Source organism: Eulemur rufifrons, chromosome 7, assembly GCF_041146395.1.
Source record: "Eulemur rufifrons isolate Redbay chromosome 7, OSU_ERuf_1, whole genome shotgun sequence".
Lineage (NCBI taxonomy): Eukaryota > Metazoa > Chordata > Mammalia > Primates > Lemuridae > Eulemur > Eulemur rufifrons.
In genome coordinates, this window is record NC_090989.1 from 208673222 (window position 1) to 208701085 (window position 27864).

General features: G+C 35.6%; 1 protein-coding gene across 2 annotated transcripts in view; it reads right to left on the reverse strand.

The window, feature by feature from the left end:
• Positions 1–27864, reverse strand: part of NAA35 (N-alpha-acetyltransferase 35, NatC auxiliary subunit) — a 93567-nt gene that overhangs the window by 40486 nt on the left and 25217 nt on the right. For both annotated transcript variants that reach the window (XM_069474066.1, XM_069474067.1), the window contains exons 7-11: positions 13405–13471; positions 13281–13324; positions 11732–11782; positions 11020–11103; positions 10025–10139 (exon numbers count right to left, since the gene is read on the reverse strand). In XM_069474066.1, coding sequence (XP_069330167.1) covers positions 10025–10139; positions 11020–11103; positions 11732–11782; positions 13281–13324; positions 13405–13471 — 361 coding nt within the window. The remainder of the gene's footprint in view (positions 1–10024; positions 10140–11019; positions 11104–11731; positions 11783–13280; positions 13325–13404; positions 13472–27864) is intronic.

Here is a 27864-nt window from a genome sequence, read left to right on the forward strand (position 1 = left end):
CATTGTTCCTATCCTGTCCAGCTCTGGAATTAGCCAGTTCTCCAAGACGGTCTAGTTCCATTTAGTCGACAGTGGTCTTTAGTAAACAAGAGGTGGATGCTAGCATGCTCACTTCTAGTGGAGTATCACTGTTCCCAGGCTCTCTAGATGACAGACCTAGAAAGTTATGTAGTTATATGGATATACATATATTTGCATACATATACATATTTACATGTCTATATCAATCTATATATTAGAAGCTATGTACTTACATCCATACCTTTAATTTCAATCCAATACCACACAGTTCAATCTAGTCTTCTCCCTTTCAGTTCCCCAACTCAGTGTCTCAGCTCCCCAATTCTGAGAAACTTGGCACTCCATAATTCATTTATATATGGGATCAATTTCCCTATACGTAATCAGTCTTTGTATTAGTTTCTAGGGGTGCTGTAACAAATTACCACAAATTGCGTGGATTAAAACAACATTTATTCTCTCACGAAAGTCCAACATCAGTTTCAGCAGGCTGAAGTCAAGACGTCAGCACGGCAGCACTCCATCCAGGGACTCTGGAGGAATCGTTCCTTGCCTCTTCCAGCTTCTCATGACAGTTGGCATGTTCTTCCTTACAGCTGCATCATGCCAATCTCTCCCTCTGTCTTCATGTCACCTTCTCCTTTTCTATGTGTCAAATCTTCATCCAATTTAGAAGGACATTTATGATGATATTCAGGGCCCACCCATATAATCCAAGATTATCTCAGCATAAGTACCTCAAACTAATCCCATCTGTAAAGATCCTTTCCCCAAATAAAGTAATAATTACAGGTCCTAAGAATTAGGTCCTTGATATTTCAATGGCCATCATTCAGCCCACTACAATCTCCTATTACTGACATACCAAGGCTACCATGACCTCCACTCCGTTCGGAAGGTCATCCCTGAAGAGACACTCCTCACCCTATCTAAGCTCTGGTATCCCATGCCAAGACATGTTTCTGCACAGAAGGTTTTCCTCAATCTGCTTAGGCTGCAATTCCCCACATGGGACCAACCTTTCCACTCAAACACCCTCATCTTCCTGCTTAGGCTTTGGCATCCCATACTGTCCTATCCTCTTTGACAGACACCTCTTCACTTATGATCTGAAACCCTACACCCTTTTCAACATGCTTAGGCTCTGAAACCCTGCATCAGGGCACCCCATATAGAGATGCTCTCTTTACCTGGCTTGGGTCTCTGATGGCCCTGCACACAGCTGCCTATATGAATCTACCTTGGTTCCAGCACTCTGTGGCAGACCCCTCCAACATTGAGTATGCCCTCCTTACCCTGTCTGGGCTCCCACACCCCATACTTCCCTCTTCGTCATGCTTTAGCACCTTCAGGCTCCAAAACCCAGCACTAGGCTGCCTTCCCATAGACACTCCTTTCTCACCCTACTTAGGCTCTTGACACAGAGTGCCAGGTTGCTACCATATGGTTCCCCTATTAATCCTGTCTAGGCTTAGGCACCCCAAGCTCAGCTGCCCTCCTGTGCAGATGCCCTTCTCACCTCACTTGGGAAGCAGTGAACCCAGCTGTGTTGAATGCTGATGTGAAGAACTCTGAAGCAAGGATAATTGTTGCTTTAGATCTTAAGTACTTTACTAGGCTATATCTTACTATCAATAATTCTTTATCAATTTTCCATGAAACATATTATAGACTTTCAATTATACCCATGGATTAAGTTTTCTTCTTTCTAGAAATATCTAAAATTTTTAACATTTTTTTCCTGTTCCATTAAATAGTTAACTTCTTAAGGGACATCAATTATGAGTATATCGAATCTTCTTTGGCTATTATTTTCTAACACTTCAGATCTCCTTTGTTCACATTCATCTTGCTTGGTTTATTTCTTCAATCCTGATCTCCATAACCTTTACAGTTTTGCCGAGGTCTTCATTTTCAGGATTTTTTTTCTCCATTGTTTTCCTGAACTCTGCCTGATCACTTTTTTTTTTTTTTTTTTGAGACAGAGTCTCCATTCTCTCACTCTGGGTAGAAGGCAGTGGCGTCATCACAGCTCACAGCAACCTCAAACTCCTGGACTCAAGAGATCTTCCTGCCTCAGCCTCCCCAGTAGCTGGGACTACAGGTGCCCACCACCACACCCAGCTAATCTTTTCTAATTTTAGAAGAGACAGGGTTTGGCTCTTGCTCAGGCTTCTCTCGAACGCTTGACCTCAATGGATCCTTTCACCTCAGCCTCCCAGAGTGCTAGGATTACAGGCATGAGTGCCTGTGCCTGGCCTGCCTGCTCACTTTTACTCCCCATCTTCTGTTATTATTTCTTCCTTTTGTCCTAATATGTTTGCTTTCTGCTCTTGTTCTATAGAGGCCATTTTGTTTTTTAATAAATTCTTTGATTTTTGCAGAAAAATGTTCCTAGTCTATGTTTTTGTTTTCCATAGTTTTTTTGCTCATTTTCTTGAAATATTAGGCTGTGCAAAAGTAATTGCAGTTTTAGCATTGTTGAAATTTGCCTCTTGGTGTTGGAATACATTTTTAAATAAATGTGGTTATGTTATACATCATTTTAATGTGCATTTCCCGCTTTATGTAGTTTTGCTAATGACTTATTACTTGCTGTTTATTTTATATTTATTTTAGACTATGGAAATGATGTTAGACAAAAAGCAAAGTTGAGCGCTTTTATTATTCGAGTTTAAAATGGGTCATAAAGCAGCGGAGACAACTTGTAACATCAACAACACATCTGGCCCAGGAACTGCTAACGAACGTACAATGCAGTGGTGGTTCAAGAAGTTTTGCAAAGGAGGTGAAAGACTTGAAGATGAGGAGCGCAGTGGCCAGCCATTGGAAGTTGACAATGACCAGTTGAGAGCAATCATCGAAGTTGATCCCCTTACAACTACACGAGAAGTTGCTGAAGAACTCAACGTCAACCATTCTACAGTCATTTAGCATTTGAAGCAAATTGGAAAGGTGAAAAAAGCTCGCTAAGTGGGTGACTCATGAACTGAACCAAAATTTAAAAAATTGTCATTTTGAAGTATTGTCTTCTCTTCTTGTATGCAACAACAACGAAGCATTTCCTGACCCCATTGTGATGTGTGATGACCAGCTCATTGGTTGGACCAAGAGGCAGCTCCAAAGCACTTCCCAAAGCCAAACTAGCACCAAAAGAAGGTCATGGTCACTGTCTGGAGGTCAGCGAAAACATCATGTCTGAGAACTATGCTCAGCAAATCAATAAGATGCACTGAAAACTGCAACGCCTGAAACTGGCACTGGTCAAGAGAAAGGGCCCAACCAACAATCCTCTGCCCACCTTCTCCACCCAACCCCACCATTTCTCTCTTCCCAGAGGCAATCTCTTCTACTTCCTTTTAGCTATTTCTTTTGTTATTTATCCACGTATTGCCAAACAAAAAGCTTATAGCACTACCTCATATTTTTTTTCAGTTTTACACATTATCCTTCTCCTTAGGAGGAAGTCGAAGATAATGTGTAAGACTGAAAAAATGAAAAGATAAGTTGCTCTGTAAGTGTATACAAATTGCATGCGTACATACACTTATGTCCCCTCACTTCCAATATAGTTAACTTTGGTTAGTTTTGGTTATGATCAATATTCAACATTTGCACCATTATGACTAAGTAAATGATATTCACATCTGGGCCATGGAAAACTTTTGCAAACCTGGAGGTAACTTTTACTTTCAAAAACATTCTCAAGTTAGTAATTGTCTCACTTTTTGTTTACTTTGTTTCATAAGCCTAAACTATTCGCCAATTCTTTAAACCTCTTCTCAATACATCAAACAACAGCTATTGTATCAATTTCATTGGCAACAGCCAGTCTTGTATCTTCTTTGAGACAATTCCTCTAGAGCCTTGTGACTTTCTCCAGTCTAGACTTGTCCATATATGGTGCTTAGCTGTTATGTTGTGATCTCTTTTCACCACCATACTGGGGATTTCCTTCATTCTTCTCTCGTGTCGTATTCTCATATTCCCTAAACCCCGTGCTTTTCTCTTTCTTGATTTATTCCCATGTTTTAATGGAGCACATCTTCTAACACTTTTGGGAGATAATTTTTCTGAGACTTTAAATGCCTAAAATTATCTTTCCTCAAAATTAAATGATAATTTGTATATAGAATTCAACATTAGAAACCATTTTCCTGGTTGGGCTCACACCTATAATCCTAGCACTTTAGGAGGCCAGGATGGGAGGATTGTTTGAGGCCAGCCTGGGCAATAGCGAAATCCCGTCTCCACAAAAAATTTAAAAATTAGCAGAGCATGGTGGCATGTGCCTATGGTCCCAGCTATTCAGGAGGTTGAGGCAAAAGGATCTCTTGAGCCCAGAAGTCAGAAATTGCAATGAGCTATGATGATGCCACTGCACTCTAGTCTGGACAAAATAGTGAGACCCTGTTTCAAAAAAAAAAAAAAAAAAGAAAGAAAGAAAGAGAAAGAAATAAAACCCTTTCACTTCAAATTCTGAAAACATCTCCAGTGATTTCCTTTTACTCACAATGCTATTGAGATATAATCAATATACTACATAACTCACCTATTTAAAGTATACAATTCAACGTTTTGGTTTTTTTTTCATATATTCAGGGTTGTGAAACCATCACCACGATCAAATTTAGAACATTTTCATCAATCCAAGAAGAAACTCTATAACCATTAGCAATCATTCTCCTACTTCCTCCACTACCATTCCTTTCCCAATCCTAGGCAACCACTAATTTACTCTCTGTCTCTATAGTTTTGCCAATTCTGGACATTTTATATAAATGGAAATCATACCATATCTGGTCTTTGGTGCTTGGCTTCTTCCATGTAACATAATCTTTTAATGGTCCTTTAGTACTTCATTTCTTTTTATTGCCAAATAGTATTGGCAATAAATGAATGGATATACCATTTTATTTTATCCATTCATTCACTGATGAACATTGGGCTGTTTCTACCTTTAGGTTATTATGAATAATGCTGCTGTGAGCATAACTTTTTTATGGATATATGATTTCATTTCTCTTGGATATACACCTAGGATTGTAACTTCTCTTATCCAATCTTAGATAACGCTATGTTTAACATTTGAGATATTATCAGACTGTTCTGTAAAGCAGTTGCATCATTTTACATTCCAACTGGCAGTGTATGAAGGTTCCAATTTCTGCACATCCTTGCAACACTTGTTATTATCTTTTTGATTAAAGCCATCTAGTGGGTGGGCTGTGGTATCTTTTTATTTTGCTTTGCATTTTCCTGATGGCTACTGATGTTGCACATCTTTTCAGGTACTTATTGACCATTTGCATATCTTATTTGGAAAAATGTCTGTTCAGATCCCTTGCCCACTTTTTCATTCTTTTTATTAAGGTATAAGATTTATGCTTATGTTTTAAGAGTTTTATAGTTCTAGCTCTTATATTTAGGTCATTGATCCATTCTGAATTGATTTTTGTATATGATGTGCAATGGGGAGATGGGGAGTATATAGTTTTATTCTTTTGCATGTGGACATCCAGTTGTCCCAGCGCCATTTGTTGAAAAGACTTTTCTTTCCCCACTGAATTGTCTTGCCACCCTTGTCAAATAGCAGTTGAGCATAAATATGAGAGTTCACTTCTGGGCTCTCAATGCTATTCTATTCCACTAATCTATGTTTAATAAGAACCACACAGTCTTGATTGCTAATAGCTTTGTGTAAGTTTTGAATAAGGAAGCGTGACTCCTTCAACTGTTTTTGCTGCACTGATTTCTACTTTCCACTGCTGGTGCTGAGAAGTGTGATGACATTCTGTCTTGACACTGTGCCTATAACTTGCTTTTGTCTCTTTCAAATCTCTTACAATCTTTGTTGCCACTATTCGGAAATTTCAAAATTACATGCCTTGATACAGATCAATGTTCATCCTGGTTGTGCTAGGCAGCTCTTCATTGGCCTTTTCAGGCATGACTGAGCATGTTCAGGGTGGTATGGCCACAGAATGTTGGTCTTTGCAATCTCTGTATTTGTATGGCTTGATTCCAGGACATTTTCTTAAATGATTTTCTCTTTTTGCTTCTATTTTCTGATCTCTATTTCTGGAACAACTGTCATTAGTTTATGCTTTATTTATCTTATTTATTTATTTATCCTTGCTAGGTAGTACAACACTTCTGGACTCATAATATTCTCAACTTTTTTCTCCTTATTTTTTATCTCATTTTTAGCTCTCCTTTAAGATTTCCAAAACTTTGTATTCTAAACTTTCTATTTATGTCATTTCTGCTCTTATACTTTCAATCTCAAAGAACATATTCCCTTTTGTATTGCGTCCTTTTCTTGTTTTATGTATTCATTTTTCTCATTTCTTTTAAGGTTTGTTTTTGTCTCTTTCTTTCAGGCTAGGGATTTCCAACTTTGACTATACACTCAGATTTGAAACTGAAACACATAAAAACCCCATTAAGAGCTCTGTGAATATAGACCAAGCCTCAGCCAAACCATTTTATCTGGGGAACTACTGATGTCAGTAAATTTAGATTTTGCTATTGTTTTTCTCAACCTCTTGGGCTTGTCAGATTTCCCTAAGAAGAATCTTCTACACTTTTAAGTGGAGTGCATAAGCCTGGCTACATTGTTTTGGAAGCTGAGTGGAGGGGAGGGAAGCAGGGAAAAGAGTAGGTCACAACAGTTAAGTATTTAAACTTTGATTCCATTCTCTCATTATGTGTATCCTTCAACTGGGCCTCATATCCCCTCAGTCCAGAATCCCTCTGTTTTCCTCACTCAGAGAATAAACTTTGAATATTCTCAGGTTCAGGAATGTCATGCAATGAAACAGGAAGAGGAAATCTCAGCTTTTAAACTGATTTTCAACCAGTTCTCATGTCTTCAGCTAAATTTTCATCCCCCTTTCCAAAGGCATTTGGTAAACTAATAATGAAGCCTTTCAATTTAAACTACAGTTTAAACTAATAATGAAGCCCACAGTTTAAAAACTGAGTTGTCTTTGACTTCCCCTATTAGTGACTAAGAATTCAGTTATTTGGAGACAACTAAGTCAATGTCTTTCTGTTCTCCAGTTTCTAAAATTTTGTAGTTATTGTCTCCTTTCCCTGTCCTTTTCCTCTTTACCAATTATGCCTATTATTTTTTAAAAAATCACTTCTTTATTATCCATTGGAGTTTTCAGAAGGTAAATGTGTTCAATCCACCAACTTTCATCAGCTATCTTTTAATTTATTTTAAAAACATAACAAGTCCTCTTGAAAGTATGTGTGTCAGATTTGAAAATTTATTCCAAAAGTATCTACCAATTCCAGGCAACATAAATTTAAATACATTTTTAAATTTCCATTAGCAATTGTTAAAGCTAGAAATCTAAAGGGTAAAGTAGACCTAATTCACAGGAAACTATGAGAGAACATGGGACATACATATTTTGACAAGAATAACCAGGAAAATTGCATTGGAAGAGAAGATATAAACATCATTTTAAAGGATGAGCTATAATTCCAGACATAAAAAGTATAAAATTCAAGACAGTATAAGCAAAAAAAAAAAAAAAAGAGCAATATCTGTTTCACTGGATCTTCTTCCTCCTTTGTTCCTTCAACAGAGATTTAACCCAAAGTTCTGAACCCAGTAAGCCCTGAGTAATCACATTCACTCCTTCAATTTCAATAAGCATTTAATATGAAAATGACTCTAAAATTTATTTCCATCCATTTTCCAGAGCTAAATATTTACTTTACTAGTGAATTGCTCCGCATCACATCAAAAAATCCTATTCATTATCTGAGCTGCCCTCTTTATCCACCTCTCAAATCATTTCTGCCTTCTGCATCTTCATTAAAATATTACCATTCATTGAGTAAACCCACCAGCAATTCTTAGATCAAGTTAAAGTCTTCCTATTTTCTCCCTTAACACCACTGTTTCCAATTCCTAATGAATATATACCAATGAGAAGCTAAAATGAATCCTCAGTGATTTCAAGGTTTACGTAGTCATTTTGTCACTAGCTGGAGCTGTAATAATTAGAAGGCAAAATGAGTTACCTGAGACCAAAGCTAATCTACACTATTATTTTCGCATCATTCGTCTTAGAATAGACATTAGAAAATATTAACTTTTTAATTATAGGACTATAGGGCTTTATGATTAAAGCATAATTACAAAGTTAAAGTAAGCCAGCTACAAGGTATTATACAGAAAACTAAGCACAGAGTGAATATTCTTTAAGTTTAAAATTTCACTATCTTAGTCATAAGATAACATTTTTTTAAAGTTTATTCAAGCCAATTATATGTAAACTATTTTCCTGAAGCTTACTTTAAGCATACTATAAACCCAGAGAAACAGTGGAGAACATATACAATTTTTAGCACTGGTTTGAAATACAGGGAAGCCACAACCTGTAGCTACTAATGATCCTCTGGCAATTATCATCTCAGAGTTTGCTTGACTGTAAATATAAAGAACAGCTCACAGTAGTCAGATATGGCAAAAAGAAACATCAGATTCTAGTAATCTGGAAGATTGTTTTGTGTCATTAATATCTTATTTGGGGCCCGGCGCGCCTCAAGATCAGGAGTTCGAGACCAGCCTGAGCAAGAGCGAGACCCCGTCTCTACTAAAAATAGAAAGAAATTATCTGGCCAACTAAAATATATATAGAAAAAATTAGCCGGGCATGGTGGCGCATGCCTGTAGTCCCAGCTACTCGGGAGGCTGAGGCAGTAGGATCGCTTGAACCTAGGAGTTTGAGGTTGCTGTGAGCTAGGCTGACGCCACGGCACTCACTCTAGCCAGGGCAACAAAGCGACACTCTGTCTCAAAAAAAAAAAAAAAATCTTATTTGGATATTATCCAACAAATAAATTACTTTGAAGCCATGTATTATACGGTGGTTTTCATGAAAGTATTCTTGCAATAGATTTCAAAGTATTTAAGAGTTGTGGATATTTTACACCTCTCTGTAAACATGCACTATTGGTTGCTATGCATCAGAACCTTCTTTTTATGATCCATGGTGACATAACGCCACCTAGTCACTTATCTCATAAACATATTCCCCCTCCTGGGGCAAAAGAGAAAATGTTAACAAATTTATACAAATTAAGCATAATTACTAGAAACATACAAATTTAGAATACTGATTTCCTAACCCAAATTACCTTCTGGACTGCTCCTTCTTTCCTTGAGTAAGGAAAGAAAAATTCATGGGAAAGGAAACATAACTCCTGTCCCTAAATGGAAGGGAGAGGTGGAAAAGGAAAGGGGTGTGAATCAGAAAAAAACTTGCCTTCCTGGTCACAAGACCAACAACTGAGAAACACTAAACAATATAAATATCATCTCATTTTAATTAGTTCTAAGGGTAATCAAAACTGCTACACACTATCTAAAATGTTAACCCAATTGTAAATTTTACAATAAAGTACACTATTCCTTTTATTTTAAGACATATTTTATAAACAAAATGTGAGTACTAACAACATGCCAAGACTGTAGAGATACAAAAGAAAGAAGACAGTCCCTGGCCTTAAAAGTATTCAAAATTTCATGGAAGGACAAATGGGTAAATAATTACAATACAATGTACTAAAAAAAAACGTTATAACAGAGGCATGTATGAGTGCAATGAGGCCAGAGAGGGAATACCTAGGCCTGCCTAATGGAGATAGGGTAGACTGCAACCGGGGTCATGGTCTCTCAGACAAGAATAAAGAGGAGAGGTGATTAAAAAAGAAGTTACTGCTGACATCACAGCATGAACATAAGACAGTAAATATTCAGAGTCTAAACAGTAAGATACAGAAGATGGCCAAGTTCTACAGTAGTGTTCTTCAGTATGGAATAAATTTTAAAAGAAGGGAGCACAGATTCTATATAAGTCTCTAGAGTAAAACATTGCAAGGTCCAGGCAGACTGACAAGTGAAATTTTAGAACAAACCAAACACTATGTATTTTAGATGGGAAAGAAGAAAAAGGGTGGGAGCAATATGAACAATTACCTCCTTTTGTAGTATCATTCTGGGCCTGGATGCCATGATGCAATGAATTATGAATGGCAGAAAGAAGATCTGCTGCTTGAACCATCAATTTTTGAGCTTCTGCAACAGCACTGGTCTAGCAAATAAATCACCAAAAACATTCTTACATATTCTTTCACTGAAAGATATACATTAAATAGGAAAATCCTATAAACAATAATGAAATTAAATGCTTGCTATAATGACATTGGTTTTCACAAACTATTCGCTTAATACAGGATGCCCAGATCCTGTTAGGATAGAAATTGTTTTTTATTCACATCTGTATCTTGTAGGATTCATCAAAAAGAAAAAAGAACTATTTCTGGTTTATTTATCTTATTTTTTATAATAAAAACCAGAGATGCAGTCAACTGGAAAATGGGAAATATTTCAATAATTCTACTATGTCATTCATCAAGGTGGGGAAAAAACAAGAAAAAATTGAATTATTGGAGTTAGAGCAATGGTAAAGGTTGGATCTCTATTCACCATTTATTAACTATTCACAAATTAGTCTGTAACTGACTTAATACAAAAATACACAAAAGAAAAAATGTTCACTATCTAGGGCTTGCTTTTGATTCTATATAAATCCAATGTTTATTTGAAAAATAAGCCTACTAAAATTCTCATTTATTATAATTCTCATTATTCTTACTTTCTACTGAAGGGAAGAACAGGCCTACCTAAAATTCTTATTTTTACTTTCTTCTTTTCAATTCACAAAAAATGACAACCCACAAGCTATTTCAGCTTCTATTGTTTTATTTACTAGTAAGTAATAGAACATAAAATTCATGTGACTGCTTGAGAAAATCATCAGGGTTAGTCTGGTATAAATACATCAAATGCTGAGTGCTGTGTATTTGAGATTAGTAGTACTTTAATGGAAAAGTCTCACAACAGCTTCAATAAGGCATGCCATCCAAAAATCACTAAAACAGATATAGACAAATTATAGTAAATGCCCTTACCTCTTTCTTAGTAAAGGCTATAAGCACTGTCAGCAACACTCGAGTAAATTTCACTCTGCTGAATACTGCTAAACATTGTTGGTGCTAAAAAACAAGAAAGGACTAGAAGTTAAAAGATGCAAAGACTGCCAAAGGAATTTTATTTTAAAATATATTATTTTAACTCCTAAATCTCAATGTTAGTAACTTATTACATGGCACATATCTTCACTTAAAGGCTTTTAAATTCCTGAAAAACGAGCTGCAGAAAACAACAAAACAAAGCCTATGCTTTTCAAATAGAAGTATAAAGTTTCTATCGATATCAACAGGACTGATATTTTAAGTCAAAAGTTACACTATCATTTCACAAAAGCTGATTTAATTAGCATTTTAAAAAGGACTGATTAAAAAGTGCTTTAAGCAGAGTCAGAAAATTTAGGATCTCAACAGAGGTTCACCAACTTTTGACACTGTGGAAGTTCTTTGTAAAAAGATCATTTTTTTCTTCCTACCTCACGGAATATTGAAGAGTTTTGAAATCATGTATTTGAAAGAGCTGCATTATCATTCTATCAAAATAAATACAAGGGAAATAAAATCCCTTGCAATGTCTAATTTTTAAAGAAATACCTTAAAAAGGGCTTCCATAAATTATAACGCAGTTCATAAAACTACAACATTAAGAGGTAGACTTCTCTGATATTATCTACCAGAAAATAAGTTCAATTACTTCTAGTTCAACTTCTGGATCTCTTTCTTCTCCTTGTCGACTTCGAGTACTCTAAAATTTTAAAAAAGGTGAATTACAATAAACATAAACCTGGAAAAGCATTAGATTATAAATATACAAGGTAATGCACTTAAATAATTTATTAAGTATATACAAGAATTTATTTTTAGGAAAAATATTTAGAGAAAAAAAGCTGTGTCCTGTATTTATTTTCCTCCTATTAATGCCATATACAAAAGTTCATTTTGATATAAATTATAAAGATCATGCAATCAGGTATTGAACCAGCATACGCAAAACAATGAAATAAGTACTATAAAAGCATATAACAGAGTATACTTTCCTGTAAAACTATCTATTTATTGAAATTCCTGATGCTCTCAAAACTAACCCTGTTAGAAAAAAATAGTAATCTTTACAAAAATCGTATCATACAAATAAAGTTACTTGACCTGATTTACACTAAAATGCAAAGCATCTTGTTAATACAAGTGATATAGTTGACAATTTTATTTAACAAAATACCAGGGCAGTGCCACAGGACGATCTGATAGAAGATGCTGGTTCTAGCCCTGGAGCTGTCACTTACTAAGTACATGCCCTTAAGACTCAGACACAGGTTACTTAACTCCTCTGAGTTGTATTTTCCTCATCTAAAAGTGAGGCACTGTGCATTTTAATTCACTGAATAATGCAAAAATTAAAAAAAAAGAATAACAAGGTTTCTTTGACAACCATACTCCTACACAAGTGTAAAAAAAATAAAAATAATTTTTTCCCTTTTTAATCTCTATGAAAAGCAAATCATCAAGGTCACACAGCTGAAGGATGTCATCTAGAAAGAAGATTTTTACCAGATTTGGGATATTACCATTTACTATGCTCACCTATTGTGTTTTAGACACTGTACCAGCTATTAAAGATACAAAGGTGAAGAAGACAATCCTTACCTTTGAGGAACTTAAAACTCTAATGGGAGAAAAATACTACTCTTCAAATAGCATACTAAAAGTCTTAAACATTGGCAAAAAATTGAAAGAATTGGGAGAGTTAAATTTTTAATACACTCAGCTTTCTGTATTTGAGGGTTGGATTCAACCAATCGCCAACCAAAAATATTCAGAAAAAAAAAACAAAACAATACAGTAAAAAATAATACAAATTTAAAAACACAGTATAACAACTATTTACACAGCATTTACCTTGTAGTAGGCATTATAAATAATCTAGAGATGATTTAAAGTATATGGGAAAGTTATATGCAAATATGAAGCCACTTTATACAAGATCCTTGAGCATTATCAGATTTTTGGTATCCTCGGGGGTCGTGGAACCAATACCCCGAGGATACTAAGGGAATGATTGTATTTGAAAATGACATTAATTTATCAGAAATTCCTCTAGCAGCATTCAAATTCATTACAGAAAAAGCTTAGCATATAAAGGAGATAGATGGTTCTACATAAGCTATCTGTAATTAGCTAAAATTAATCTGACATTTAAGAGAATACCAAAACCCTACACCAAAGAAAAGAGAAAAACAATATACCTTTACTCTTCGTTGCATGTCATCCTCCACATCTTTTAGCATGCCTAGAAAGAGAAAGAATAAGTTTAAAAAGGAAATAAATCAAAATGTAAAACTTGTGAATTATCTTTATAAATGATTTTACCTGTAACTCGAAGATCTGTCACACTGTTAGCCATTTTAAATCCATAAGTCATTGACTGAAAATCTTCCTATACAAAAATGGAATAATTAGGCCTTTGAACAGTAGCAAAACTTTTTTTTGTATTTTTCTTATAAAATCACTAATTAATAAGAAAACAGAAACGAAATGTCAACCTGCTGGTCTAAATATTGCTATCATACATCCAAGCTTTCCTTATAGGCCTACACTTAAAACACCATACTCTACTGCCATCTCTGTCCTTAATTTCAATTGCTTCTCCTTAGGCAATTTAAATATACCTGCATTTAATATGTTCATTTGGAAAATAAGGCTAATGCTTATGAAAATATCACAAAGTAGTAATTTCTACTTACAAAGTATTCTCACATTCACAGATGAGTAGTATATAATAACTACTATTTAACGATAGGGTTGTAAGATTTAGATAAGACTTATTTCAAAAATTACTCAATGTCTGCTTACATACTGTTAGGCTACAAAGGTTAAGCCTTCTCAAATAGAATTACTCAAAGTGATAACAAAACCATTAGGGTTGTAAGATTTAGATAAGACTTATTTCAAAAATTACTCAATGCCTGCTTACATACTGTTAGGCTACAAAGGTTAAGCCTTCTCAAATAGAATTACTCAAAGTGATAACAAAACCATGTTCTGCTGTAAGGAAAAAATGAATTATTCACACATATACTCCTACCCCCCAAATCATTTTTTAAAAATAATTTCACTGCCGAGTCATTAACAAATTAAGTGGCTTTCTGGACTCACTTTGAAGAAAATAAATTTATTAATAATATCTGGCTGATTCAATTAAGAAGTTATAAGCCCCATTAAAGGAACGTTTCTGCCACATTATAATTCCTATAAAAATGTAAATAGAAACCTAATATAATGGAATAATAGGTAGCTACAGAAGAAGCCGGAACTATAGCAAAATTTCTGGATTCTCAACAAAAACAGTGAGCATCAAATTCATGTCAAGTACTATTAATGTATCTCACAAACAGAAAAAAAAAAATCACAATGTCCGTAGTCTCAACTCAGTTGTGGTCAGTATATGATTCACATGACTGGGTGGGTCTTTTAAAAATTTCAAGTTATATTACAGAGTTATAAGCTTATCATCCTCTAGATGAAGTTTATATCTACTTGGACATCAAAATAGGATTCGCAAATTTTACATCTCCAAAAAGGAACTCCTCATGTCCACTTTCTAGTGTTACCCAACCATGAAAGGCACTACCATCTATCTACAGTGCTCAGGCTGAAAACGCGGGCATCAGCTCCTCTTGTTTTCCCAAATCCCATACCAAATCCATCAGAAAACCCTACAGGCTCTATCTTCAAATTCTAGTTTAACCACTCTTTGTCCTTTCACAACTATCTCTAGTTTAAATCGTCACCCTCTCTCGCTCCTTAACAAACTCTAGACAAGTCCCCTACCTACCACACCTGTCCCTGCTGTAATTTATTCACCACCAGAAGGCAGATGGATTGTTTTAAAATAAGTCAGATCATGTCACTTCCCAACTCAAAACCCTTTGATAGTTTCCTACCTCACAGTATAATCCCAAAGTCCAACATGGCCTCTACAGCCCCGTATCACGTGACCCTGGTCTCCCTCTCCAACTTCGTTTCCTACCACTCTTCTCCATGTTCACTACACTGCATCACACAGACTTTGATGCTATGGTTCAAACATACCAAACACATTCTCTTCTCAGGAACTTTGTACTTACTGACCCCCACCCCAAAATCATTTTCTTCAAAATATTCACAAGGCTCCATCTCTTACTATATTCCAGCCTCTGTTCTAAAGTAAAGTCCTCACATAGTTTTCCTTGTGCATTCTACGACACACCCTCTACTGTTTTATATCTCTTTATCCTGCTTTACTTTTCTTCGTGGAACTTATCTCCACCTGACATGATACATGTATTTGCTTACATATATATTATTTGTGCCAAGGAATGTATAATCCATGAGATTAGGGCTTAATTTTATTCGCTGCTTTATCTCTAGGACTTAGAATAGTGCTCAGCACAGAGTACTTACTGTTCAATGTTTGTTTAATGAATGACTGACCTACTCCAGGGCAGGGATCATAAATGCAAAAAGCAGGTTACCTTCCTAAGTACATCTCACTGGCTACAAGATACATTGGTGAGTGGTAAAGACTGGCAAATCAGAACGTATGTTCAATATGAAGGGAGACAACCACTACTTGCTCTGTTGCAGCCATCAATGAATACAGGGCCAGTGTGGTCAGATCTCCTAATTTTTCAGAAGAAAAATCTAGGTTTTTCTTGCTTAATGTGAAATCTTCCAATTTTTTAAAAAAAACTTGGACAACATCGTGTAGACAAAAAACAAAGCAAAATACTTATATACCCTACCTATGAAATGTTAGTTTACCAAGAAGGGCCTAAGGAAAACTATCTTGCTGGGGACTATCAGAAGTTCTGTGTAACACATACAAGCCTCAGTAACAAAAATTTAATATAAGTCACTGGAGGACTGAGAGCAGGGGAGTTATGTAAACAGACTGCTACCATTAAAAGATTACTCCTAAAGATCTGTGGACTTGAGGACAGATGTCAGAGTGAAACCAGAGAGACCAGCTATTGAACTATATCCAACAGTTCAAGCAGGAGCTGACAGTGATTTGGATTTGGATTTTAACAGTAGGAATAGTAAGAAGTTGCTGAAATCAGGATATATTTAAAAGGTAAAGCCAACATGATATGCAGATGAACTGAATGTGGGTATGAGGTACAATCAGGCATCATTTTTAGGTTTTCAGTCTGAGCAACTGATAACATTTCCTGAAATGAGATAGGGCTTGGAAGGAGCAGGTTTAAAAGCAGAAATGGAGTACAATTTTGGTTACATTAAGTTTGCAATTTCTTTGGTCATCTAAGTGAAGATTTCAGTAAGACACTTGAGTCTGGAAGTCAGAAAAGGAATCAGGACTGGAAATGTAAATTTGGACTTCCTCAGCATATAGTTGGTATTAAAAGCCACAGAACTAGAGGAAATCAACTTAGGGAGACAGTATAGAAAAGAGAGGGAGTCCAGGAATAAGGAAGCAAGCACAGGACCTGAACTAACCAGTGAAGTAGAAAGAAATCCAAGACTGTGGTATCAAGAAGATTGAGAAAAAAGTATTTCAAAGAGTGATCACCTGGGTCTAATGATGCTCATAGGTTGAAGAGGGAGGGGAGAGAACACTAGATTTATTAAGATGGGTAAAGACCAGTTTCTCTGTAATGGTGGTGAAGAATGACCGTTTGGAGTAGGTAAAGAGACAAGTGAAAGAGAAAGTAAAATTAGCAAATACTATTAAAAACAGCTAATTCAAGAAGTTTTTTGTGGAGGGTAGAAGATAAATAGGACTGTAAATACAAGAAGCCATGGGATCAAGGAAACTGTGGTATTTTAAAATGAATGATATTAAAGCATGTTTATATGCCAAAAAGAACAATCTAGCAGTGAAGGAGAGACTAGTAATGCAATACAAAAAAAGGTTTATTAACTGCAGTAGGCAAGAGGATGGAATCTAGAACACAAGTGGAGGGGCTGAGTTTAGACTCTTACAGGGATACTTTCATTTTAAGAGGACAGAAGGCAGAGTACATGGATATCAATAGACAGGTTAGCATTTTTGATAGTGAGAAGATGAGGTATTTCTAATATTAATGACTTCTGACTATAGCTAATATTTCAATAATGTAGAGAGCAAGCTGAAGGTGAGAAGGGTTGGCACTGTAGGTGTGAGAAATATAAGTGGAAAAGTCACTTCAGAGACTAGAGAAACAAATTCACTACAAAAGTGTAGGATGGGATTGCCTCCAGTCTTGACTGCTCATTTGAGATTTGCAGTCATAAAATTAAACTGAGAATAGACACACACATGAGTTTTTTCTAGCATCTTCTGCTGCCTGGGTACAAGCACGGAATAGGCAGATGGCTGTGGTTTTGCCAGATAAGTAACACAAATGATGAGTGAGGCAAGGAAGATAAGTGTGTTTGAGTGATTTCAGCACTGGACCATGAAAATGAAGACACAAAGAGAGTAACAGAAAGTAATAAAGTGACAGCATCCATGAATTGGGGGTCTCTGTGGACCTGAAGGATAGTGGGATTAGGGGAATCAGAGTAAATAAGTCAGAAAGTAAGGATAGCAATCAAAGGGTAGCCACGCATGAAATCAAGATTTTGGGGTAGATTAGTGGGAAAAAAATGTCCATTTATCCCCTCATTTCTAAACCATTTTCTGAGCATCCTATGGTGGCTGGTATGGGCTAGATACCAGGAATACAATCATAAAATACAAGCACTGCCATTAACCAAAGAGGAAACATTTATATTATCAGCTAAAGCCCACATTCTTTATTGTATTTTACAGTGTCTTTGCAAAACTGCCAAGATATAACTGCAGAAAGTTCAGGGATATTTAGGGTTCTAGAAACTAATGCACTTAAAACAACGCAGCACAGCAAGGAAATTTAGATTGGTAAAATATTTACAATCATAACTGAAACAGAATACCCCACACCACCAGTGCAGAAAGAGAATGTGATTCTACTGGAACAATAATCTTGATGGTACTAATAATGTAATATTCTAATACAGTAAAAATTGTTCAATTTCCCTAAAACTTACATATTAAGATATATTGGCTGAGATTTATTATTGCTTTAAAAATTCATTTCACATATAAAATACTTTGAATAAAGATTCCAGGGGCTCCTGAAATAATTCAATTCATTCAACCAAAATCTGAGTGCCCACTACAGACCAGATCCTGGGTAGCATATTAAGGGTACAAGTAAGGGTAAAACATGCACACAGATATTTCAGATTAAGATGTGAAGCAATTTAAATGTCCATTAGTAAGTGGCTTGTAATTTACTGTATATACAATGGAATATTAATAGCTAACATGTTTACTCTGTGCCAGGTACCGTTCTAACCATTTTACCTGTATTAATATTAACTTTGTTATCCTCACAATAATGCTCTGAGGTGAGTACTATTATAAACTATATTTTATAGAGAAAAAACTAAGGCATAGAAAGGTTAAATTCCAGAAAACTACAAAGTTTGGAAGTGACAGAGCCAGAATTTAAATCTAGGTGGTGTCACTTCCCAGAGGCTGTACTTTAACATTCATTTTGAAAAATGCTTCAGATTACAAAGTTACAAAAATAGTAAAGTCCCATATTCTCTTCACCCATATCAGCCAAATGATAACATTTTTATATTTGCATTATAATTCTCTACTTTTTTTCAGAAAACTTTGAGACTAAGCTATAGACTATGATACCCCCTTACCTCTAAATACTTCAGTGTGATTTCCTAAACATAAAATCCTCCTTTCACATAACCATGGTACAATCATCAAATCAGGAAATTAATGTATATTTAATCTCCTTTAATCTGGAACAGTTCTGTCCTTATCTTTCATGCTTGACATTTTGAAACAGTACAAGGCAAAGTAATTTTGTAGTATATCCCTCAAAATGGGCTTGCTTGATGTTTCTTCAAGATTAAATTCAAGTTATACCATATTTGGTAGGAATACCACAGGAGTGATGTTCTGTCCTTCTTAGAGTATTCTATAGGGATGCACATGATATCAATTTGTGTCATTACTGGTAATTCTGGACATTTGGCTAAGTTGGTGTCTGCCAAGTTTCTCTACCATAAAGTTATCATTTTTCCTTTTGTAATTAATAAATATCTTGTAGGAAGGTACTTGGAGACTAGGTACATATCCTGTGTCTCACTGTGCTTTTGTTCTGTAGTTTTAGCATCCTTTTATGATACTTGCCAGAAATAATTATTCAAAAACTGTACTTTTCACAGCATGGTATGTACCCCCCCGCCAAAAAAAAGCAAGAGAAATCTACCTACGTGTGCTGGCATGTACAAAAATCCTATTCTCTATTATTCAGAGTAAAAAAGCAAGTTGCAAACACTTTACATAATTCCATCATGTTAAACAAAATGTAACGTATACACATTACAGAAAATATCTGGAAACACACCAAATGGATAGCGATGTTTACTCTTTATCAAGAGAACCAGGAACCTCTACCATTTCATTTATTTTTGTGTAAGTTAAAAATATGTTCAGCTACACAATTCCAACTACAGTAACTTAATTGATGTCGACTTTTATCGTGCAAATGAAAAGAATATAAGAAGCAATCTTCCTTTCAGCTCCACCATCCTGAGCTATTAAATTCTTTCACAAAATGAAGCAGTACTTTCAGACATCACATCCACGTGCAAGGAAAATGGCAAGAAAGAGGGTGGACCATACCATTATCATTTAACTTGGCACACTATTAAGAGTAAAATGGGATGCTATTAACAATTACACAAGGACAAAAGGTGCCAAGTAGGACTGATCCATGGAAACCAAATGTGTAGCTCCAGCTGTAACAGAAGAACATGCTAAGGGTTGGCAGAAAAGAAAACTGAAGTCTGTCTGGACAAGTCAGAGGGATGGGATCCTGGTTTAAAAATAAACAGGACTTTGTCCTGAAAGGATACAGGGAAGAGAAAAGGAATAAAAGCCAAAGGGAACAACCTCAGAGAAAGCACTGGATAATGAAAAAGAGTAACATATTTAGGAACAGCTAAACTATAAAATACGAAATAGAGAAGAAAGATAAGCAATCAAGTTGGGACCAGATCATGAACAGAATTACTCCTAAGGGTTTTGAATTTTATCATGTAGACAGTAGAAATGTTGGACTTCTGGATTAATGTCATATTTCCATAACATCCTGTGAAATCATCTATCGAAATCATTGCTATCTAAAATGATAGCGAAAGAATTAAAATTTAAATCCCAGCTGGGCACAGTGGCTCACGCCTATAATTGTAGCACTTTGGGAAGCCAATGCAGGAGGATCATTTGAAGCCAGGAGTTTAAGACCAGCCTGAGCAACACAAGACCTTGTCTCTACAAAAAAATAGAAAAATTAGCTGAGTACAGTGGCACATGCCCGTAGTCCCAGCTACTTGGGAGGCGGAGGTGGGAGGATCATTTGAGCCCAGGAGTTCAAGGCTGTAATGAGCTATGGAACATACCACTGCACTCTAACCTGGATGACAGAGCAAGACCCTGTCTCAAAAAAGAAAAATTAAATCTCCTAAGGACAAAGACAATAAACAAGACACATAATGCAATTTTTGGAAGATACAAGATAACTGACTTAGAGTGAAATAAACTAAACAGATACCAATGAAAAGCAAGGGCAAAGAAAACACTCAGGAATTAAGAGATGTCAGATACATTTTAAGGTTAAGGTGTGGGGCCATAAGCAGCTGGACATATAAGCAAGAAGCTCTCAGGACTCCCTCCCATCCTCATCCTGCACAGCAAAGTCATATGCCTGCCATTTTATTGCCAGCACCTGCTAAATGCCTGGCACATGCTCAGTAAATGAATAAATAAGATAGTAGATAGATCAGGGATAGGCAAATTTTTTCTTAAAAGGCCAGATAATATATATTTCTTGCTTTGCAGGCCAAGTGGCAAAATGGAGGATACTGTAGGTATTTACATAATCATTTAAATGTAGCCATTTAAAAATGCAAAAACCATTTTTAGCTCAGGAGCCATAAAAAACATAGGTAGCAGGGTGTATTGGCCTGTAGGCTGTAGTTTGCTAATCTTTGGTTCATAGGACTTCATGAGAGCTTAAACGTTGGGCATGAAAGGAAGAGAAGGGTCAAGGATGACTCTAATGTTTTTGGTCTGTACCAATTAGAAAAATGAAGGAGTTTTATCTGCTGAGATTGAGAAGATTACAGGAGGAAGAAGTTGGAGGCAAGGGAAAAATCAGTAGCTCAGTTTTAGAAATGTTAAGTTTAAGATAGACATCCAAGTGGAGAAGCAGAATAGGTGGTGACATATATGAGTATGAGGTTCAGGGAACAAAGTCTAGGTTGATGATGTAACTTTGGGCTTTATTAGAAAACACAGAATTTAAGAATAGGAAACTGCATGAAATCATCAAGAGAGTGAGTATAGATAAAGAAGAGGTGTAAATAGAGAAGTGGTGTAAAACTGAGCCTGAGCCACATCAATTTTTAGAACTGGTTTGTGCAATATGGCAGCTATTACACCACATAACCACCACTGAGCACTTGAAACGTGGCTACTTCAAACTGAGATGTGCACTAAGTGCAAAGTACACACCAGGTTTAGAATACCTACTACAAAAGAAGAATGCAAAATATCTCATTAATATCTTTAAATCAACTTTTATAGACAATATTAAATACTGACTAATATTTTAAATTCAAATATTTTAGATATATTGAGCTAAATAAGATATGCTATTAAAACTGATTTCACCCATGACTACTAGAATATTAAATTAAACTATATATGTGGCTTACATTATATTTCTATTGTATAGTGCTGGGTTAGAGAATAAGATGACAGACAAGAACTACCAGTGAGGTAGGAAACCAGGGAAGAAAGACATCTTAAAGTCAAGCAAAGAATTTGTTTTGAAGATGGAGTGATAACTATGTCAGAATCTGCTGATAATTCAAGTTTAAGACCAAACCTTAACCACGGGGCTTAGCAACATTGACATCTTTGATGATCACGACATTGCAGTTATGGTGAAAGAAGGGTTCAAAGCTTAATTGAAACAGATTCAATAGAGAAAAAGAGGAGAGAAACAGAGACAGTGGGTATGAACACCTCTTTTAAGGATCTGGCTGAAAAGAAGACTGAGATATGGGCAGAAGATGATGGACAATATTATGCCAAGAAATGGTTAACAAGCGAAACATAAAGTATGTTTGTATGCTGATGTGAATGATTAGTAAGGGGGGCAAATACATTACGCAAAGATAGAGGAGAGAATTGCTACAGCAATGTCTTTGAATATAAGACAGGGCATGGGATCAATGCACAAGCAGAAGGAATCACCCTCAGACAGGAGTACAGAAGATTCATCTATGTAACAGAAACACAAGAGAACACAGGACACGTATGCTGATAGGTGGGAAGATTGCTTCTATTTAGGCCGTATAATAGGAAGGTAGGTCATGTGCTTAAAGGGAGGAGAGTGGAAGTGTTGGAAATCTTAAGAGAGTGGGAGTAAAAAAAACTAGGGAAATGTAACGACTGCCAAGTAGCACTCAATGCCCACTTGAAGTTAGTGGTCATAAATTGGAAGTAGGACAAACCAGCGTGAATGTTTATTTCTCCAGTCACAGTGAGAAGGGTAGGTTTAAGGGCAGAGTAGGCAAAGGGTTGAATTTAACTAGGATTGAGGTACAATAAGGGAAAAGAGGAAGGGAGTTGAAAGTATATGCAAGGGGGTGGTTAAAATAAAGGAAAATGGTACTTATATTTGAAGGAGGACAAGAGGGTAGCAATAATAGAGAAAAGATGATATGATGAATGAGTTGAAGTTCAGGAGAGAATGGAAGAACTGTAGGAGCCAGAGCATAAGCAACCTATAAACAGAGGTGGTGGTCTGAGAAAGGATGCTTCAAACTGAGATCATTAAAGGGTTACAATGATCAAATTTAAGATATGGTCATTAAAAAGAGAAATCATAAAAGCTTCCAAAAGGAAAAAAATGGGTCACATATAAAGGGTTAGATAAAAACACTGTAATTATGAGACAGGAGAGGAATGCATCAAAATTCTGAGGGAAATTATTTTCCAACCTAGAATTCTACTACAATCAAAATATCAACTACGTGTGAAGGTAGGGGAGACATTTTTTTTTTTTTTAACACAAAAGGTGTCAAAAAAACTTCCCTCCGTACCTCCCAGAAGAACTGGAGATGCTCTACCAAATGAAGTAATAAATTAAAAACAGTAAAAGGTATGCAATTCAGGTAACAAGGGATCTAACAAAAAAGAGGAGAAAATGGAACCCCCAGAAGAATGAAGAGAAAGCCAGAAGGACAGCTTGTGTAGTGGGCCTAGCAAGCAATCAATGTAGCCTGACGACAGAGAACAAAGACTTCAAGAGTAGCGTTTTCAAAAAAATATATACAACTGGTAAATTACCCGATGTGTTTCACAATAATGGAAGGGGAAGAATTAGGAAGTACACAGAAAGCTAAGCAAATCAGAAAGAAGAGACAATTATCACCTCAAAGAAAAACAAAATTTTGTATATGAAAGAAAATATAAACATACACTACTTTCGCTCATCTGTCAATAATATGTAGACGATCACAATGTCAGTACTGAATGATTTAACTGAAAACTGAATTACTATTAGATTATTATATATGAAATGTCTGATTTCCTTAAGTACTAAGTTTGACAGTTGAGATCTCCAACATTTCACTTTGACGTGTGTATGTGTGTGTGTGTGTGTGTGTGTGTGTGTGAAGGTACATCCTCATTCTTTCAAACGTATGTTTTGGCTTGTGATTATTTGTCAAATTTTTTTTTAGAGTAATTTTTGTGAAACCATGGATAAGTAAAAAAATTTCATGTTATTTTTGAACATGAGTTCCATTGTGGAACCACTATATCACAGACAGCTTGAAATATCAACAAAGTGTCCAGGAGGGTTGTGGCTAATGAACACACAGTACTTTGAGAAGTTCCATTCTGGTGATTTTAATCTTGAAAATGAGTCATGTGGGTGACCTGAGACCAAGGTGGATGATAATGACCTGAAAGCTGTAGTGGAAGCGAATCCATCTCAACCTACACATGAATTAGCAGCAAGGTTTGAAGTTACTATTCCAACAGTATTGGACCACTGGAAACAAAGCAGCAAGGTAAAGAAGTTGGATAGATGGGTAACACATGAATTAAACGAGTATCAGAAAAGAAACTGTCTCGAAGCTTGCCTTTCTTTGCTGTCACAACATAAAGGCAAACCATTTCTACACTGTATTGTTACGTGTGATGTAAAAACGGACTCTTTATGACAACTGCAGGTGTTCAGTACAATGGTTGGATAAAAGATAAAGTGCCAAAACACAGTCCAAAACAAATATTCATCAAAAAAAGCTAATGGTTTCTGTTTGGTGGTAACGCACTGGTATTATACCCTACAGCTTCATAAAACCTGGTCAACAGATTACAGCAAATGTCTACTGCAACCAATTGGATGAAATGATGAGGATGCTTGCAATTAAGCAGCTGAGACTGGTCAACAGAGACATGCCAATCTTCTTGCAAGACTACGTATCATAAAAAACAATGCTGCTCAAGCTACAGAAGCTGGAATTGGAAACTCTCTGTCATCCACCGTATTCACCACACTATGCACCAACTGACTACCACTTCTTCCAGGCTTCGCACCACTTCGTGCAAGTAAAAATATTCAATTCTCAACAATCTGTGGAAAATACCTTTTGCAATTTCATCGCCACTCGCTCTCCAGGCTTCTTTGCTGCTGGCAAAGGCAAGCTACCGTAAAGATGACGAAATTGTGTCAATAGTTTAGGCACATACTTTGATTAATTGTACTTCTTCTTGTCTGAGAAATAATAAACTTTCAATTTGAAATCAGACATTTCATATTTAATGACCTAATATTTGGGGCAAGGGGAGGGGCAGTGTATGAATGTTAAATCCTGAAATATCATAGCTAAAACTATTAAATCCTTAAATTCAGAAGTTAGAATATAAATTTATTATCCAGAAATATGGAAATAAAGAGAAAGAAAAAGCTAAGAGAACTGATTATTATTATGGAATGGTAAGGAAGAGTAGAGAACTATTTTTCCTTGTAAGTCTTATGGGCTAATTTGACTTTTTAAACAACGTACAAGTATTTATTAAAATGTACATACGTGCACATCCCAGTGAAAATTTTCAAAGAGCAAAACTAAATATGACCAGGATACCTATTTTCAGGAAGGTAACTGGTGGTCACATGGAGAATAGACTACAGGGAAAAGACTGGCCCAGAGAGAAGAGGCCTAAACCTAAAGTTGACAAACACATGAACTAAAGCAGGAAAAATGGGAGAAAAGAAAAAACAGTGCCTAGATTCAAGATATTTGCAAGCCAAAATGAAATAATCTGTATGTAGGGGGTTAAGAGGAAAGAAGTAATCAAAGATAACAAGATACCATTTGGCAAGACACAGAATGCAAGAGGAAAACTGGTTTGACAGGGGAACTGTGGTAATATTAAGAAAGAAATGTTTTCAGGTGGCTGAAAATGTCTCCAGATCAGGAGACAAAACAGATAACAGAAGATACCAGCAACCAGAAACTTCAGAAGCATCAATTTAAAACAAATAAATGGTTTGTTCATTATAAAACATTTTTATTTATTCCTTGCCAGGTCTCTTAAGGACTTTTACTAGGCAATTCAATATTTTTTTCTAATTTAAAAACAAGACAAACTTTTCTAGAAAATCTGAAAAGTTTGGCAAAACAGAAAAAATAGAATCTTTCCCACCCAGAAGTTAACTATTGGTTATATTTCTTTTTAACTTTATTTTTACATAGTTGGGTACACTCTGTGCTTTTTTTAACTTTTTAAAGTATGCATTTTCCCATGTAATTAAACACTCTTTCATCACACTAATGGCTACAGATCCAATATGTGTAATAAATTATCCATGATTTCAACCATAACCCCAATGGTAGCATTTTGGTTAATGTCAATTGTTCACTATTAAAAACTCTGGTTAACATACAGTGTCCACATTTCTAATTATTTCTTTAAGGATGAGTTCTAGAGGTGAAATTAGTTTAAATACCATCAACATGTTTAAGACTTTTTATACATTTCTTTGAAGAATGTCATTGGTAGTTTGAAGGGGATTGCATTCAATCTGTAGATCACTTTGGGTAATACGGATATTTTAACAATACTGATTCTTCCAGTCCACAAGTGTGGAATCTTTCTGTTTTTCTGTGTCCTCTTCAATTTCTTTCATCAATGTTTTGTAGTTTTTATTATAGAGATTTTTCACTTCTTTGGTTAAGTTTATTCCTAGGTATTTTACTTTATTTGTAGCTATTGTAAATGGGACTATTTTCTTGGTTTCTTTTTCAGATTGTTTACTGTTGGCATACAGAAACGCTACTGTTTTGGTATGTTGATTTTATGTCCTGCAACTTCACTGAATTTATCAGTTCTAACGATTTTTTGTGGAGTCTTTAGGTTTCTCTAGATGTAAGATCATATCATCCACAAACAAGGATAATTTGACTTCTTCCTTTCTAATTTGGATGCCCTTTATTTCTCTTGTCTGATGGCTCTAGCTAGAATTTCCAGGAGTATGCTGAGTAACAGTGGTAAAAGGCATCCTTGTCTTGTTCTGGATCTTAAAGGAAAGGCTTTCAGTTTTTCCCTATTCAGTATACTAGCTGTGGGTATGTCATCCATGGCTTTTACCATGTTGAGGTAAGCTCCTTCTATATCCATTTTCTGAGAGTTTTTATCATGAAGGGATGTTGAATTCTATCAAATGCTTTTTCAGCATCAGTTGAAATGATCATATGGTTTTCATCCTTCATTCTGTGGATATGATGTATCACACTGACTGATTAGCATAGGTCGAACCATCCATGTATCCCCGGGGTGAACACACTTGATCACGATGGATAATTTTTTTAATGTACTGTTGAATTTGGTTTCCTACTATTTTCTGGTAATTTCTACATCTATGATCATCAGAGAGATTGGCCTATAGTTTTCTTTTTTTGTTTTACCTTTGGTTTTGCTATCAGGGAGATATAGGCCTCATAGAATGAGTTTGAGTGTTTTGCCCAATTTTTTAAAATGTTTAAGTAGGATTGGTATTAGTTTCTTTGAATGGTTAGAATTCAGCAGGAGACTTTTTAAACATTACTGCTTCTATCTCATTACTTGCTATTGGTTTACTCAGGTTTTGGATTTCTTCCTGGTTCAGTCTTGGTAGGTTGCATGTATCTAGGAATTTATCCATATCTTCTATGTTTTCTAATTTATTGACACATAGTTGCTAATAGCCTCTAATGATCCTTTGGATTTCTGCAGTGTCAGCGGTAATGTCTTCTTTTTCATCTCTGGTTTTATTTATTTAGGTCTTCTATCTTTTTCAGGTCTTCTTATTTTAGTTCTATCTTATTTAGGTCTTCTACCTTTAGTCTGGCTAAAGGTGTGTCAGTTTTATCTTTTCAAAAAACCAACTTTTTGTTTCACTGATCTTTTGTATTTTTTTGTTTGTTTCAATTTCATTTATTTCTGCTCTGATCTTTATTATTTCTTTTCTACTAATTTTGGGTTTGGTTTGCTTTTATTTTTCTAGTTCTTTGAGATGCATTATTTATTTGAAGCTTCTCTACTTTTCTGATGTAGGCACTTACTACCATAAACTTTCCTCTTATTACTACTTTTGCTATATCCCACAGGTTTTGCTATGTTGTGTTTTCATTTTCATTTGTTTCGAGTTTTTCAATTTCCTTCTTAATCTTTTC